Source organism: Mixophyes fleayi, chromosome 7 (genome assembly GCF_038048845.1).
Source record: "Mixophyes fleayi isolate aMixFle1 chromosome 7, aMixFle1.hap1, whole genome shotgun sequence".
Taxonomy (NCBI): Eukaryota; Metazoa; Chordata; class Amphibia; order Anura; family Limnodynastidae; genus Mixophyes; species Mixophyes fleayi.
Window position 1 is genome coordinate 85,868,427 of NC_134408.1, and position 15,682 is coordinate 85,884,108.

Below are 15,682 nucleotides of genomic sequence, written 5' to 3' on the forward strand. Positions count from 1 at the left end.
GAGAGCCGCAGTCGTGTCTGGGCTCTCTGCACTTAAATCACATATTCACCTGTTCGGAACCACGGACCAGGCGGGGGGCGTAGCTAACCAGCGTCGGGGCCTACCGGTCTATCGATCGGCTCACCGGCAGGCCAGTCCGACGCTGTACTCTGGAGCCGGGAAGGTTAATAAGTGTACAAGTTTATATTTAGGTACAATATCTGTTTTATATTTAAGACCTTTCACAGATAATTACATTGTTATCATATGTTACACCTGTGAATCTAGCGGACACACAGCACTCTTTGTTTGTTTTTTTCTCTAAAATATCTGTTATACATCCGATCCGTGTCCTGTTGAATTTGATAGGGTAGTCAGCAATACATGAATGAACGCTTGTTCCTATCGCATTCAATTGCATAGCGTTTGCTGCCGCAAGTGGAGCACCATGTACTGCAGGCATACAGGTGCATGTGCACCGTAGGGCTGCGTGCACGTAGAGTAGCAACAGTTACAGCAGCAGTCAATAAACTACATATGTGACGATCCATGTCCTGTTGACTTTGGCCAATCGCAGCTAACAGGTTTGTGTATTTTAGCATGAACGCTAGCTGCGCTCGGGATGTGTGACTTAATGACTCAGGCTCAATGCCTTTCTCTTTTATAACATAGTTAAGTGAAGATATATCCTCTCTCTCATCCTCTACCTCACCCTCCACCATATAGCTTATAGATTCTACAAAGAAGAAATTAATAATGCTAAGTATAAAGATACTATGGGAGAAACTATGGGATATAATAGAGAAGGATAATAATGGATTATGTCATGTGATGTATGCATGCATTACTGGGGGCAGCAGTGAAGTGAAATACTGTGAACACGTAGGATAATAATGAGAATTATTCTGAAATGCATATTGTGGGCTGATGCTAAATTGAACGTAGGGTAAATTGTGTGTTTCTGCTGGAGGGCTGGTGCAAATACACACTGAGGATGATGACGAACACCAGCACTAACAACTTCTGATTGACTGCACTTTCACCTCTGAAGCTGCTGGGTGCTTTCTTTGATGATCATGCATATATTGTAGGATTTTGCATGTACATTTCAAAAAAACATTTGTCTTACTTTTATTTGGATGCAGGAAGGAAGGCTGTTGTATTATATGTAGCCTAATAGCAAATGCTCTTTCCCCTTTGAAAATGTTTGCAAAGTTTTATTGTGCTTACGATCTAGTTCTGTGTATTTTTATGTGGGTGTAAGTATGCCTACACTAAACCTGGCACATATGCTACATATGTACAACTAGACACATATAACTGAAATATGTTATTTTTGTATGTGAATTGTTGTGCCACAAATAATGCCCACGTTGCATTCAACTTTGAATTTGGCTGTTTATGTGGATACTATGGGCATGTAAAGCATGTGCAAAATAATAAGCTAATTTGCACCCCTTGTGTTGTAATATGGTTATTCCAGGAGAAAGCATACTCCTTTTTGACTTACTTGAATCAGACCCCATTGTACATACAATACTGTGAGTTATAGTTAGTTTAATGAGAATAATGATAGTTTGATACATTGTACTGTGAAGTATGAGCTTCTGATGTATGAGTGGAGTATGAGTTTGTGATGTTTGATAAAGGATGAGTGTGATATATGTGAGAAGCTGCACAAAAGGTTAAAAGCAACCATGGGAACATTGCTGCTTATATTAGGAACTAAGGGCTGAACTTAAGCTGGAAGGATTTTAAAAGCTAAGGCTGTTATTGAACTGTATTGGTACTCTGTGGGTTAATAGTTTGGCTGGGGAAAAGCGCCCATCTGAGTCACGGGGAGGAGTTATGGAAGTTATATTTTGGGATGGGTGGATGTGAAACAGTGCAGCTGGACGTTGGTGGATAAGTATCCCTGTGCTCCCTGTCTGTCCCCTAGTGCATTTTTTCATTGGTTTCTGCTTTCATCCTCTTGCTTTTCTCTCTTTGTCTGTCTTGTTCCTCCTTCTATCTTTCCTCCATTTATTTTCCCCTGTTGTGTGTGGTTTGTATTGTTTTTGGGTTTTTGATCGTTGTTTTATTGTTTGCAGGGCTGCAGCCTTTGCCCCCTCTCCCCTTCCCTCTCCCTTTCTGATCGATTGTTCTCTTCTCTTCCCCCCCCCCCCTTTCGCCGCTTGTTTCCCCCTCTTTCTATTTTTCTCCTGCTTTCCCCCTCCTGTTTTTTTTTCCTTTCCCCTTTCATTTCATGCTCGGGTTCCCCCTCCCTCATCCCTTTGTGTTTCTCTCCCCCTCCCCATTGGGACTCGAGGGCGCTCTTATTCCCGCCTGCCCTTTGGCACGGTCAGTCGGCAGAGGGTTACCAACGGGCCGGGGCCGCTCCGTGAACCAGACGTACGTCAATTCCAGTTTCGCAGCCATTACTCCGGCGCATCCCAGAGCGTTGGCAGACTCGGGGAGCGTCGGCGGTGGTCGCGGCGATGCCGCTTGTTATTGGAGACTATAGGGCGGTAGGGGGATAGCTCCCTCCTCCGCAACTTGGGACTTAGGCCCCTCACCCATATTTTTTCGGGGGGGGGGGGGGGGGTGGTAGTGTGTGAACTTAGGTTTAAAGGATACGTTTGATAGAAGGTACATAAATCACCTGTTACCAGTTACATGTATATATCACACTGTGGGCCCGAGTCACCCCCCCCCTCCGCCATTGGTAAGCACAGGTAGAAGGCTGGGGGGGAGTAGCGAGCTCCTCAGCATTGACAGGCCTTAGTGTGGAGGGACAGAAGACGCTGGAGCCGGTGCCCGTGAAGAGGGCGAAGATATCCGGCAGCGCTGTGCCCCTGGAGGGGCTGAAGAGGTCCCCGATGGTGCCCAGCTACAAGAAAGAAGAGGAGAAGTACTCACCCGTCCATCGATCCAGCGGCGGTGAGTATAACTTCTTTTTTGCAGGTCCTGTGCGCGGGAGAAGGATGAGCCAATCAGGGCTCATCTTTCCCCGCTGGCCAATCAGCGGCCGGATGCGCGAGCCAATCGCGGCTCGCGCCCGGCCATTCAAAAGATTGGCGCCGACGCGAGCCAATCAGCGCTCGCGCCGGCGGATGACGTCACGCCGGCGACTATATAAGTCGCCGGGTGGCGCCATTTTGCCAGAAGTCCGTCGGCGGAGAAGAGAGAGGACGTCTCTTCAAGACGTCCATCAAGAGAGCCAGCAGCAGCGGCGGCAGGGGGCCCTTGTAAGGGCCGTGAGCTACCCTGCCGCCCGAAGACTTCAATCAAGCCGCCGGAGCGGAGATCGTCGGCGGGGAGCCCTTGTCAGGGCTGAGAGCGCCCCCGCCCCAGCTGCAAGTGGAGACCCAGCGCCGAAGCGGAGAAGAGGCGCCGCCGGCTGGAGGGTCTGGAAGACCCGCAGAAGAAAACAGAAGACGGCGTGTCAAGTTGAGTATCCTGCGCAGAGCAGGTAAGTATACTCAACGTAAATTCGGGCACTAGGCCCGTGGGCACAGTCGGGCACAAGGCCCGTGGCACTCTATAGTAGGGGCACAAGGCCCAGGGACCTGGGCACTAGGCCCCAACGTGGTAGTGGGCCAGTAGGCCATTAGTATATCTATATAAAGGGGACAAGCCCCTGTTAGATTAGAGAGGGGGACTCTGAGCCCCAGGTACAAGGGCACAAGGCCCTTAGGTAGTAAGGAAGGCCACAGGCCTCAGGCAGGGGCTAGGACCCCTAGGCAGTAGGGCACAAGGCCCTAGTGAGTGGGCTCAGAGCCCTGGGTTAGAGAGGGGGCTGAGGCCCATTAGTCAGAGCAGAAGGCTCTGTGTGTAGCTGGGCAGAGACCCATGGTGTGTAGGGCCTAAGGCCCTGGTGGTGTGAGGTAGAGGCGTGGGAGCCTCGTGAGAGTAGGCGCGGTCCTGTGTGAGGTGAGCACACGTGGTTAGGAGGTACGGTCGAGCGTAGGCTCCCGTGGTGCTGTAGCAACCTGCTGGTTGGCTAGCAGCGGTGTGTTCGGGTAAGTAGCGGCAAAGTACTGTAGACTGTATCTATTTATTCTGTCTGTGTGGCGAGTGTAGTTTACATTACAGTATTTTGGTGTGCTTCCTAACTGTGTCCAGGGGCAAGACGTCAGGCCCCCATTAAAGGTAGGCTCTTGTTTCCTGTGGTTTTCCTGTGCTAACCCGTGCTGTGTGGGGACAAGTGTAAGTAACAGCATACACATAGTCAGGGGAGAACACATGTAGTTTCCCTGTCCCTTAGGTCCCCGGGGTCACACTGGTACCCAGAGGGGGGTGGCTGAGTGAGTTGGTGGCAGTACAGCACACCTTGAGGCAGTTCCAGGGGCGGCCGTGGTTCTGATCAAGGGTCCTCAAGGCCGGTTCCGTGCAGGTGGACCTGTGGTTCCGGACGAAGGGACACGTGTGAGATACCCGAGTACAGGCAGTCGGGCGGTTCAGTTCGATCGGCTGTTCCGTGCGGCAGTCGGCCCGCGGGTTAGTGTGCTGTTTTACTGAGCCTCAGCCGGGCTTAAAGAACCCGTACTTAGGGCCTGTGTGTGACTCCATAGCAAGAAGGCAGCTTCTTGGTAAGACCTGGGTGAGGGGGTTAGGAACCGCCCTCCGGTTTAGGCTGTGAACACCGGCTGGTGTTCCCCGTAGCGTGTAACTATTAGTTCCGTTAGTGCACCACATTTAGTTAGTTCTAGTGTTTGACGTAGTTGCGTTGCCGACCATTAGAACGTTGTTAGGGTCGGGTCGCCGTTTGTAGTTAGTCCAGTTTGTGGGTGCCATCTTAGTTCACGGAGAGCGTAGAGGGAGGCTGTGTGTCTTGTCATCCGCAGGAGTCGGGAAGGTGCAGGAGAACCGGATCGGAAGTGGGAGTGTCCCGGTGAGTATCACGCTCGATTCCCCCTTTCGGTTAGGCCCTCACCGGCAGGTGTGTGAGGCACTTGAGGCGGGATTAGTCCTCGGATTAGTCTTGGCCTTCAGTGCCTGTAGTCCCCCGCGTCTTGGCAAGAATAAACTGAGGAGGCGGCAAGGAGTTTGGACTGACCGTGTCCTTGTGCTTTGCCGTAGTCTCGGACAGCCCTTACCTGGTAGGCACGGCCGTACTCTCTGTCTCTATCTCAGAGGGACGTGATTGGAGGTGACTGCGGCTGCGGATCTGCTGGGATAGGATCGCAGCTGGGAAAGTGGAAGCGGACTGGAGGTGACCATCGTTTACAAGGTAAATTCTTTTGTGTGCGTCTGTCCCTGTCTTTTCCCCGCAGGGGGCGTTACATTTTGGCGTAGTCGGCAGGATCAACGATGGCTCATCGGGGGATCATTCCGCTGTACGAGGGATACAGCTGTGTCATCTCTCGTGACGAAGTGGCAGCGTTCACGAAGCAAATCCTGGAACGTTGTGAGACAAGGAAGAAGAAGAGCAAAGGTACTAAACGGCAACCGGTGGAAGAAATGCTGTGCTGGAAGTGTGGGTTGCCTGGACACTTCGCATACCAGTGCCCAGTTGCCGAGGAGCTCTTTGATGAATGGGAGGACGAAGAAGTCTCCGATGAATGGGAAGACGTAGAAGTCTTCGAGTGGAAGGACGAGGGAGCCGTCCATCCATGGTCTCAAGAGAAGTCGGAATCTGGAGGGAAGGATCGGCAGAGCCTGCTGACTGTTGGATCGCAGGTGATCGTCCCGTCCAAGCAAGATTCGCGACAGGAATACCCGCGTCAGCCGGATGCTGGAGCTGGGGTATTGGAGACGTCGGATACGTCAGACGACTTGTCCGTGGCTGTGGAAGAGTTGGTCCCTGAAGACGAAGGGAGAACTGAGCAGACCCTCCACGGGGCAACGCTGTGTCCGGAGACATGTGAAGATGTCTGCCCGGTGGTACCTGAGAGGATGGAAGCCATCAGTACCCCGGAAGAGAGAGCTGCTGAAGAAGTACTGCCTGACGAAGACTGTACTTTAGAGAGCGCAGCTGGAGAGTGGTGGATGTTATCACCTTCTGAAGAAGCTTCCCGCACAACCGAGGAGGTATCGGACGGATGGGAGGTTCCGGCAGGTGCTGAGGAAGAGACTCCCTGGATACCGACTTCGGGCGAGGAAGTTGCCAGGATGGTGTGGATCCTGCGCGAGAGGGCTTTACCGCGAAGGACCCGGTGGACGCAAGTCAGGGATGCCGGTAAGCGACCCTTGGAGGTGGACGTAGAGGAGAAGACGTTGATTGTGGGGACCACAATGGAAAAAGGCGGCGGAAATGTGGAGGGACAGAAGACGCTGGAGCCGGTGCCCGTGAAGAGGGCGAAGATATCCGGCAGCGCTGTGCCCCTGGAGGGGCTGAAGAGGTCCCCGATGGTGCCCAGCTACAAGAAAGAAGAGGAGAAGTACTCACCCGTCCATCGATCCAGCGGCGGTGAGTATAACTTCTTTTTTGCAGGTCCTGTGCGCGGGAGAAGGATGAGCCAATCAGGGCTCATCTTTCCCCGCTGGCCAATCAGCGGCCGGATGCGCGAGCCAATCGCGGCTCGCGCCCGGCCATTCAAAAGATTGGCGCCGACGCGAGCCAATCAGCGCTCGCGCCGGCGGATGACGTCACGCCGGCGACTATATAAGTCGCCGGGTGGCGCCATTTTGCCAGAAGTCCGTCGGCGGAGAAGAGAGAGGACGTCTCTTCAAGACGTCCATCAAGAGAGCCAGCAGCAGCGGCGGCAGGGGGCCCTTGTAAGGGCCGTGAGCTACCCTGCCGCCCGAAGACTTCAATCAAGCCGCCGGAGCGGAGATCGTCGGCGGGGAGCCCTTGTCAGGGCTGAGAGCGCCCCCGCCCCAGCTGCAAGTGGAGACCCAGCGCCGAAGCGGAGAAGAGGCGCCGCCGGCTGGAGGGTCTGGAAGACCCGCAGAAGAAAACAGAAGACGGCGTGTCAAGTTGAGTATCCTGCGCAGAGCAGGTAAGTATACTCAACGTAAATTCGGGCACTAGGCCCGTGGGCACAGTCGGGCACAAGGCCCGTGGCACTCTATAGTAGGGGCACAAGGCCCAGGGACCTGGGCACTAGGCCCCAACGTGGTAGTGGGCCAGTAGGCCATTAGTATATCTATATAAAGGGGACAAGCCCCTGTTAGATTAGAGAGGGGGACTCTGAGCCCCAGGTACAAGGGCACAAGGCCCTTAGGTAGTTAGTGGCCTAGAGGCCATAGGAAGGCCATAGGGCCTAGTTAGGGGCTGGTAGCCCATCTCCTATTAAGGGCACAAGGCCCTCAGTTAGTAAGGAAGGCCACAGGCCTCAGGCAGGGGCTAGGACCCCTAGGCAGTAGGGCACAAGGCCCTAGTGAGTGGGCTCAGAGCCCTGGGTTAGAGAGGGGGCTGAGGCCCATTAGTCAGAGCAGAAGGCTCTGTGTGTAGCTGGGCAGAGACCCATGGTGTGTAGGGCCTAAGGCCCTGGTGGTGTGAGGTAGAGGCGTGGGAGCCTCGTGAGAGTAGGCGCGGTCCTGTGTGAGGTGAGCACACGTGGTTAGGAGGTACGGTCGAGCGTAGGCTCCCGTGGTGCTGTAGCAACCTGCTGGTTGGCTAGCAGCGGTGTGTTCGGGTAAGTAGCGGCAAAGTACTGTAGACTGTATCTATTTATTCTGTCTGTGTGGCGAGTGTAGTTTACATTACAGTATTTTGGTGTGCTTCCTAACTGTGTCCAGGGGCAAGACGTCAGGCCCCCATTAAAGGTAGGCTCTTGTTTCCTGTGGTTTTCCTGTGCTAACCCGTGCTGTGTGGGGACAAGTGTAAGTAACAGCATACACATAGTCAGGGGAGAACACATGTAGTTTCCCTGTCCCTTAGGTCCCCGGGGTCACACTGGTACCCAGAGGGGGGTGGCTGAGTGAGTTGGTGGCAGTACAGCACACCTTGAGGCAGTTCCAGGGGCGGCCGTGGTTCTGATCAAGGGTCCTCAAGGCCGGTTCCGTGCAGGTGGACCTGTGGTTCCGGACGAAGGGACACGTGTGAGATACCCGAGTACAGGCAGTCGGGCGGTTCAGTTCGATCGGCTGTTCCGTGCGGCAGTCGGCCCGCGGGTTAGTGTGCTGTTTTACTGAGCCTCAGCCGGGCTTAAAGAACCCGTACTTAGGGCCTGTGTGTGACTCCATAGCAAGAAGGCAGCTTCTTGGTAAGACCTGGGTGAGGGGGTTAGGAACCGCCCTCCGGTTTAGGCTGTGAACACCGGCTGGTGTTCCCCGTAGCGTGTAACTATTAGTTCCGTTAGTGCACCACATTTAGTTAGTTCTAGTGTTTGACGTAGTTGCGTTGCCGACCATTAGAACGTTGTTAGGGTCGGGTCGCCGTTTGTAGTTAGTCCAGTTTGTGGGTGCCATCTTAGTTCACGGAGAGCGTAGAGGGAGGCTGTGTGTCTTGTCATCCGCAGGAGTCGGGAAGGTGCAGGAGAACCGGATCGGAAGTGGGAGTGTCCCGGTGAGTATCACGCTCGATTCCCCCTTTCGGTTAGGCCCTCACCGGCAGGTGTGTGAGGCACTTGAGGCGGGATTAGTCCTCGGATTAGTCTTGGCCTTCAGTGCCTGTAGTCCCCCGCGTCTTGGCAAGAATAAACTGAGGAGGCGGCAAGGAGTTTGGACTGACCGTGTCCTTGTGCTTTGCCGTAGTCTCGGACAGCCCTTACCTGGTAGGCACGGCCGTACTCTCTGTCTCTATCTCAGAGGGACGTGATTGGAGGTGACTGCGGCTGCGGATCTGCTGGGATAGGATCGCAGCTGGGAAAGTGGAAGCGGACTGGAGGTGACCATCGTTTACAAGGTAAATTCTTTTGTGTGCGTCTGTCCCTGTCTTTTCCCCGCAGGGGGCGTTACATTAGTGCAAGGGGAGTTTAAGTGTGTCGTTGGGGCATACTGGTGGTGTTGTAGATATGGATTATTCACTTTGTATGTTACACCAATAAAGTGAAAATGGGTATCTTAAGACATTGTATCATCGGGATGTGCTGGGGACGCATAGGGAGTGCCCATGGTACATGCACTTTTTCTTTGTTTCTCTTTATGAGTTGCGGCCACTGTGTGGGCACACCCTCCTTTTAATTCAAGGGGATAGATAGTGCCATTGTGCAGACTATAATAATTTTTAAGTGGGTAATGGCTTAGCTTGGTGCGGTTTTCCAGCGTCATGTACAGGCCTCAGTCCACGGTCCTGCCCTTTGTAAGTAAGAGGAGTGTTCCCCGACTAAAGAGGGGAGGGTGTTCACATTTCTCTTAGGGCTCTGGTGGGCACTAAATTTCTGGCTGTGGGGCCTGACGCCACTCCTCAGCTTAAGTCACTTTTTCACCTGCGGTTCCTTAGGCGGAAGGCGGGGGTATCAACACTGTGGTTAGGTCTTGGTCCAGGAACAGGTCTGGGTACAATCGTGCTAAAGAGGACAAGCAATCTGGTGATCGAGCTGTCGGGCAGCACAGGGTTCACAGATAAGAAAGGGGGCAGTGGTCTGCAGATTGAGGCTCCTTGTCTCAGGTTCATTTAGTAGCATGTCTCTCCCAGGAGATGCCGGAGTGGCCGTGGTGGACCGATTTGTCTGGTCCGTTAGCAGTGGAGGTCATACCTCAGCACATGCGGGAGTAGTAGGTCAGTTTGGTGTTCCTTTCTGCAAGGTGAAATCAATATGTATCATTTACCTGGTTACAGCCTTTGTTGTCAAATGGTCATAACTCAGTATTTAATCCTCTGGCTACGGGGATGCCCCAGAAAATTTTTAAGAAGTTGCACAAGCATTTCATTGCGGGCAGGGTTGAGCGGGCGGTGTTTTTAGGGAGGTTCCCATCTCACCGGTGCCGAGTGCAGGGCGCTACGCTAGCTCGGCCATATTTCAAGGGGGTTAGAGTTTCTATCCAGGACAGGATTGTTAAAGGTAAAGCATAGATATGTTCGATGTGTGCAAGCAGGCTAAGATAGCAGTATGCGAGGTGCCTTCACGAGCTGCCGGGAGTGAAGATCGCTGGGAGTTCTATAACGCTGGTGTAAGGGGGCATACATAGTTTTCAAGCTTGTTTCTCAGCCTGGGCCGCTGTCATTCCTTCTACAGAACTAGTTGCCTAAACGGAGCGGCTTCTCCTACATTTGCCTCAAATTGGGAGGGGGACACTCTGCAATCCCTTTATGGGATTCAGGATAGAAGATGGCTTTTACGTGGGCAAGTGCCTACATATGGGTTGCGCAGTCTTCTACGCATTTCTTTTGGGGTGTCAGTTCTTTCCTACAGTTGTGCGTCTGTGAGGGTCACAGGTCATCTGGGGGTGGCTAGCACGGGGAAGATTTCTGGTAATGGGGCCCGGTTCTGGCCCACTATGCAAGAAATTATGTTTTTCCATTCCCTGGATGTCCCAGTCGTGCTTGTGAAGACAGAATAGCAAACAACAAGGCTGTTGTTTCGGGGCATTGAGAGAGGCACGTTCTCGGGCCTTTGTCAGCTCCTCTTAGACAAGGTTCGGTAAGCTGCGCACACCCAGATAGCCGAGGCGCTTGAGACCCCATGAGTGACTTTGAGGCAGACTCAAGCCATACTGGTTTTTTTTCAATTAAGGTGATCGGTTATTCCCATGGGGCGTTTATTCTGTCGGTTAGTGGGGGCGGGCAATGGACGATAGCAAGCGCCTCTCTGTTATAGCCATCTTTCTACCGAGACCCAAGTGGATTTAGCAGTTTGGGATCTGTTTTGGCAGGATTGTATCGGAGGGCGTTTAGGGCCAGTGCCCCTGTGTCTAGTTGGGAGTTAGAGCTCTTTACAGATGCAGTCTGGGCAGGTTTTTGGGGGACTACTTTGCTGGGGACTGGGGCGCTGCACCTTGGCTCGTCGAATGGGTAACATTAGGTTCCTAGCTATCTACCAATATATTGGTAACTGTGAAGCTAGGGATGGACGTGTTTGTGGATAACGGGTAGTTTTCACAGTGATAACCTCGGATTAGTGCAGGCCATTAATTGGTTATGGGCTGGTTTGCTTCCAATTATTACCCTGTGTCGCAGGTTAATATTGCAATATTTTGTCGTAGGACATCTGCTCCCAGGCACGGCACGTTCCCAGTGCTGAGTATGCTCAGGAGGACATTTTTCAGGGGCTAAGGTGATAGGTTTAGAACTCTGGCTCCCGGGGCCTCCCCAATGGGTTTTCCTGGTCCCGTTTAGGTAAGGCAGATGGTCAGGTCGGCATAGAGGGTCTGGTCGAATCATTTGATGCTCCTGTCCCACGGAAGAAGTATTGTGTGGCTTTGGTAGTAGTGGTGCGCTTGCCAGAGCCGTGGACAGGGCGCTAATGAAGATGGGCACATTATATTTGTGCCTTCCGTGTCAGGAAACAAATTGCCTCTTCTAGGTTTACTCCTTTGTCAGGTATGCTAGCACAGCATGTGGGATATCCTCCTCTTAGGTATGCAGTAAAGTGAAGAGCTCCAAATCAGACCAGCTTGGTGGAGGGTGCTGGCTAACATTGTCTCCAAAGTATGGGTTGCTGTTTGCCGATAGCAATAATGAGGGAATTTTGCTTGCTTACGGCTTGAATCCAGGGTCCCAGGGCTGCAGCATGGAACACTTCTTCCCTCAACAGATATCAGTTTTGGTGGTATGCAAGCGATACTTTTTCGTCGCGCTAGGCCTGGACAGCTTTCATTTTGGCAATCATTCCTCTCGAATCGGGGCTGACACATCTGCAGCGTTTGCTAGTGCGTAGTCCTGCTATGTCAGGAGCTTGGAGGTGAAAATCAAATGTGTATAAGTGTTATGTACAGCCTTTTTCTTCTTTCTTGACTTTTCTCCTCACTTACTCTCTCTGCTGTGGTTACACAGGGTTGCGGCTGCTTGTTGCCTTTGGAGGCAGGGCGTGAAGGGATTTGTTAATTTTTTCCTCTAAAAAGTGGGCCTGATTGGCACTTGGCACCACAAGGTTTTATGGTTTCACCTTCGCCTGTGTTTCTGCTCCCCTCTTTGTTTCCTTCTTTTACTTGGTGAGGATGTATACTTCTGGTGCGGTGGAATGCTGATTCACTTGTCATGGGTGTGGATCATAAAGCCTATGGACCATTCTGGTTCTCCTGTTGTTTCCTTTTCCTGCTCCATTCAGCCTGCTGGAAGTGCTTTGTTTATTGATGTCTGCTAATGTTTATATTTGTTTTATCTGGGTCTTAGAGAACACAAGACCCTGTGGCTGATCTGATTGTTGGGACACTCGTAGGTGCATTGGGCTGCATTACATAGGGCAGCTGGTGATACAGCTGCTATTCCGAGTTCAGTTGTGGTTCAGTGGATTGGTTAGAGGGATTTAAGGTGGGCAGGTTTTAGGAAGCTCCTGGTAGACGAGGGTGCTTCATGTGTTGGTAGTTCATCTTGGAAGGATGGCAGGGTGTCTGATGAGGTACGGAAAAAGGTAAACTCTGTGATAGCTGGTTTCCTTTGCTCATTAGGCGGTGTACGTATTGAGCATCCGCTTATCTGTTTTCAGAATCCGGGTCTTTATCAGGCAGATGGTGTTCATTTGAATGATGAAGGCATGTGGTTGTTTATAACGGATGTTTATAAGGGTGTAGCGGAAGTTTTGTAGGTGTGGTGGTGGGCCTCGGCACTAATGGATCTGGGCGTGGCTGGAAATCGCAGTACAGACGATGGCCAGTGGTAAGGACCCATTAAGGTAGCGGGCACACTTAATCGACATTATTTCAATGGAATGGGCTATTAGTCTCGGTCCAAGTACCGCCTGAGCAGGTTGGCTTGTGGTTGCTTTTGTTAGCCTAGAAAGGGGGATGGTTTTGTAGTGCCTGGGGCGGTGACCTAATTGAAGTAGATATGTGCGCCTTGGGATGTGTTGGTTGTCCCCCATTTGCGGATGTCCGATGGTAAATGCTGGGACATCTTGGTTTGCCTGGTGGATGTCGACTCTAACTGCTCTCTTTCTAGACCACCATAACTTACAATAAATTTCCTTTGCTTTCACCACATTTAAGTTATCTGTGTCGGTATTTTATGGTTTAGTTAATGGTAAGAGTATAAGGTAAGGAAAGGATATCAGCTGTTTATTTTATGGAATCTGTAGACTTGACATACAGTATATGGAAGTTTGTGATGGAAACATTCAGTGCAAATAATATACAATGTAGTTGTATTGTGCATTTACACATGGGAAGCAATGGTATTGTTATATATAGCAAGTGAGCATGTGGCTTCATACCTTATATATTGAAATTGATGCAAAGTCTGAAGTCACTGAATTATGTCAGAACATTATTATTTAATGTAAGCTTACAACCAATTTCAAATAAAAACAAAAAAACATGTTTTAGAAATAAGAAGTGAAAATTAAAGAGTGCATAAGTGTACACATCATTTCATAATGGGTCTGTGGCTGTGTTCAGAGTTAGGAAATCACATTCAAAATATTGTTCAAAGGAACTTAGTATACACCTGCAGTAATGAAAGTGATTGTGATTAAACCCAAATGAAGATGAGCTGTTTCTGTAGGACCGTGATGGCTAACCTATGACACTCATGACACGCAGAGGCAGTTTGACTGACACGCCTGGTGCCACCAGGCAAGTCAATCAAGCTGCTTGTTTTAAACATGCCAACCATTTTCTCTGTACAGCACCGCCGCGGCTGCTGTACAACTCCCCATCGGCGAAATGGAGCTACTGCGCATGCGCGGTCGCAGCAGCTCCTCCCTTGCATATTTCCCGGAATTACTTCAATGGCTGAGTTCCCTGGGGCACGGTAGGGCTTATAATGGATATTAGTAATATTTAATCATAAAATAGCCTCAGATACTGGCCACTAGCAATCTTATGTAGTGTTTTTATTAATAGACTTATGTAGTGTTTTTATTATATATAAATATTTTATTATAGGAATAAAAAAGTTGAGGATTCCTCTACTTTTTTAATCCTATAATACAATATTTATATATAATCACACAGCTCTGCATACCATGCTGGCTCACCAGAAATGGAGTCTTTGGTCTATTAATAAAAAACACTACATAAGATTGCTAGTGGCCAGTATCTGGTTTCACCCTGTAACCCAATAACTAATTTATATATATATATATATATATATATATATATATATATATATATATATATATATATATATATATATATATCCTTTTTTTTTCTTTCTAGGAAATGACACGCGACCCAAGGAATGCTACACTTTTTTCCGTTTTTTGACACACCAAGCTGAAAAGGTTAGCCATCACTGCTGTAGGATTACAGTGAAATGTTGTTGGTTGCATCCTATTGATATCATATGGGATCTCATTGTTATAATATATCAATCAGGAAAGGAGTATGAAAAAGTTTCAAAGGCATAATTTCCTGTACGCATAGCATGGCAACTTTTTGAAACGTACAGTGTACATTTTACATTTTACAGTCAACCTATTTATTATAACGCAATCTTTATTGAAGTGCATTTTAACTAAATAACAATGTTTTACAACTATGTGGATTACACAGCATATCAAGTGCTAAGATGCACCTGCCCTGAAAGTGAAGTGCCCAGAAGATGCTGGCAACTACTGCCATCCACTATTTAAGTGGTGAGGTAGTGGTGTTGCAAATGTCCTTCAAAATTTGTTAAGGAATAATGTAAAGTAAATGAATATAAAGCTCTTTACCTTGAGTTTTCTTACGGCATCTCTCACAACTTCAGTACCTTTAGGCTCTTCAACCTCTGTGCTCCCAAGAAACTGTTAAACAAATACAATTAATTTTAATTTAAAAGAATTGTAGACAAATTGAAATTAATACAATTATGTGAGATCAAGTTTCATAGTTATTCTGACGGTAAGGACACTACCTTTCCCATGTCTCCTACTTACAGACAACACTCCACTGTACAAAGCTCCCCTCTACACTCAGGTGTAAGGAAAGATGTAGCCTCAATTATCAGAAAAACCTGACCTCTTCTGGTCAACTTCATTCCTAGATTAATTGTGAGTGGTTTAATGTCTGCAATGTGGGTTGTGTCAGAGACTACAGTAAGATGGAGGCATGAGGAATGAAGCAGATAATTAGTAGATACTAGCAAGTTCAGAAGTATGTTCCATTCTGCATAGTGCACGTGGCAATGAATAGGTGCTGGGAGGGGTCTTAGGGGCTGTTTAACTGTTCTTAAACATTCACACAGGAGTGAGGCCATGCCTACATTGTGATGAGTCCACATTCTCATTGTAACATATCGCCACTCCATCGTGGGTGCCAGTGATCCAAAGTTTGAATGGACATTTAAAGCATTAGTCATCAAAGATATGCTTGAAGGTTTGTAGACCAGAAGAAAGTCTTATTGTGCAAGGAAAGGAATTCAATAGACTGGGTGCAGCTCGAAAAAGTCCTGTAAACAGGCATGGGAGGATGTAATGAGAGTGGATAAGATGCAAATCTTGTGCAGAACAGAGTTATCAAGTTCGGAGATAATTCGTGTGGAGATGTATGTTGGTGCAATTTTGTTGATGGCCTTGTAGGTTAGTAGAAGTATGTTATATTAGATTCTGTACAAAACAGGCAACCAATGTAGAGACTGACAGAGTAGCTCAGTAGAGGAAAGCCGCTGTGTGCAAAATAGATCGTAGGGGTTCGAGTCTATTTTGGGGGAGACCAGTAAGGTGAGAATTGCAATAGTCAATGCAGGAGATAATGAATGTATGAATTAGAGTTTTTGCAGTGTCTTGTGTAAGATATGCGCATATTCTGGAAATGT

General features: G+C 49.5%; 1 protein-coding gene across 2 annotated transcripts in view; it reads right to left on the reverse strand.

The window, feature by feature from the left end:
- GULP1 (GULP PTB domain containing engulfment adaptor 1) overlaps window positions 1–15,682 on the reverse strand; it is a 918,177-nt gene that overhangs the window by 412,140 nt on the left and 490,355 nt on the right. For both annotated transcript variants that reach the window (XM_075180055.1, XM_075180054.1), the window contains exon 7: window positions 14,601–14,672. In XM_075180055.1, coding sequence (XP_075036156.1) covers window positions 14,601–14,672 — 72 coding nt within the window. The remainder of the gene's footprint in view (window positions 1–14,600; window positions 14,673–15,682) is intronic.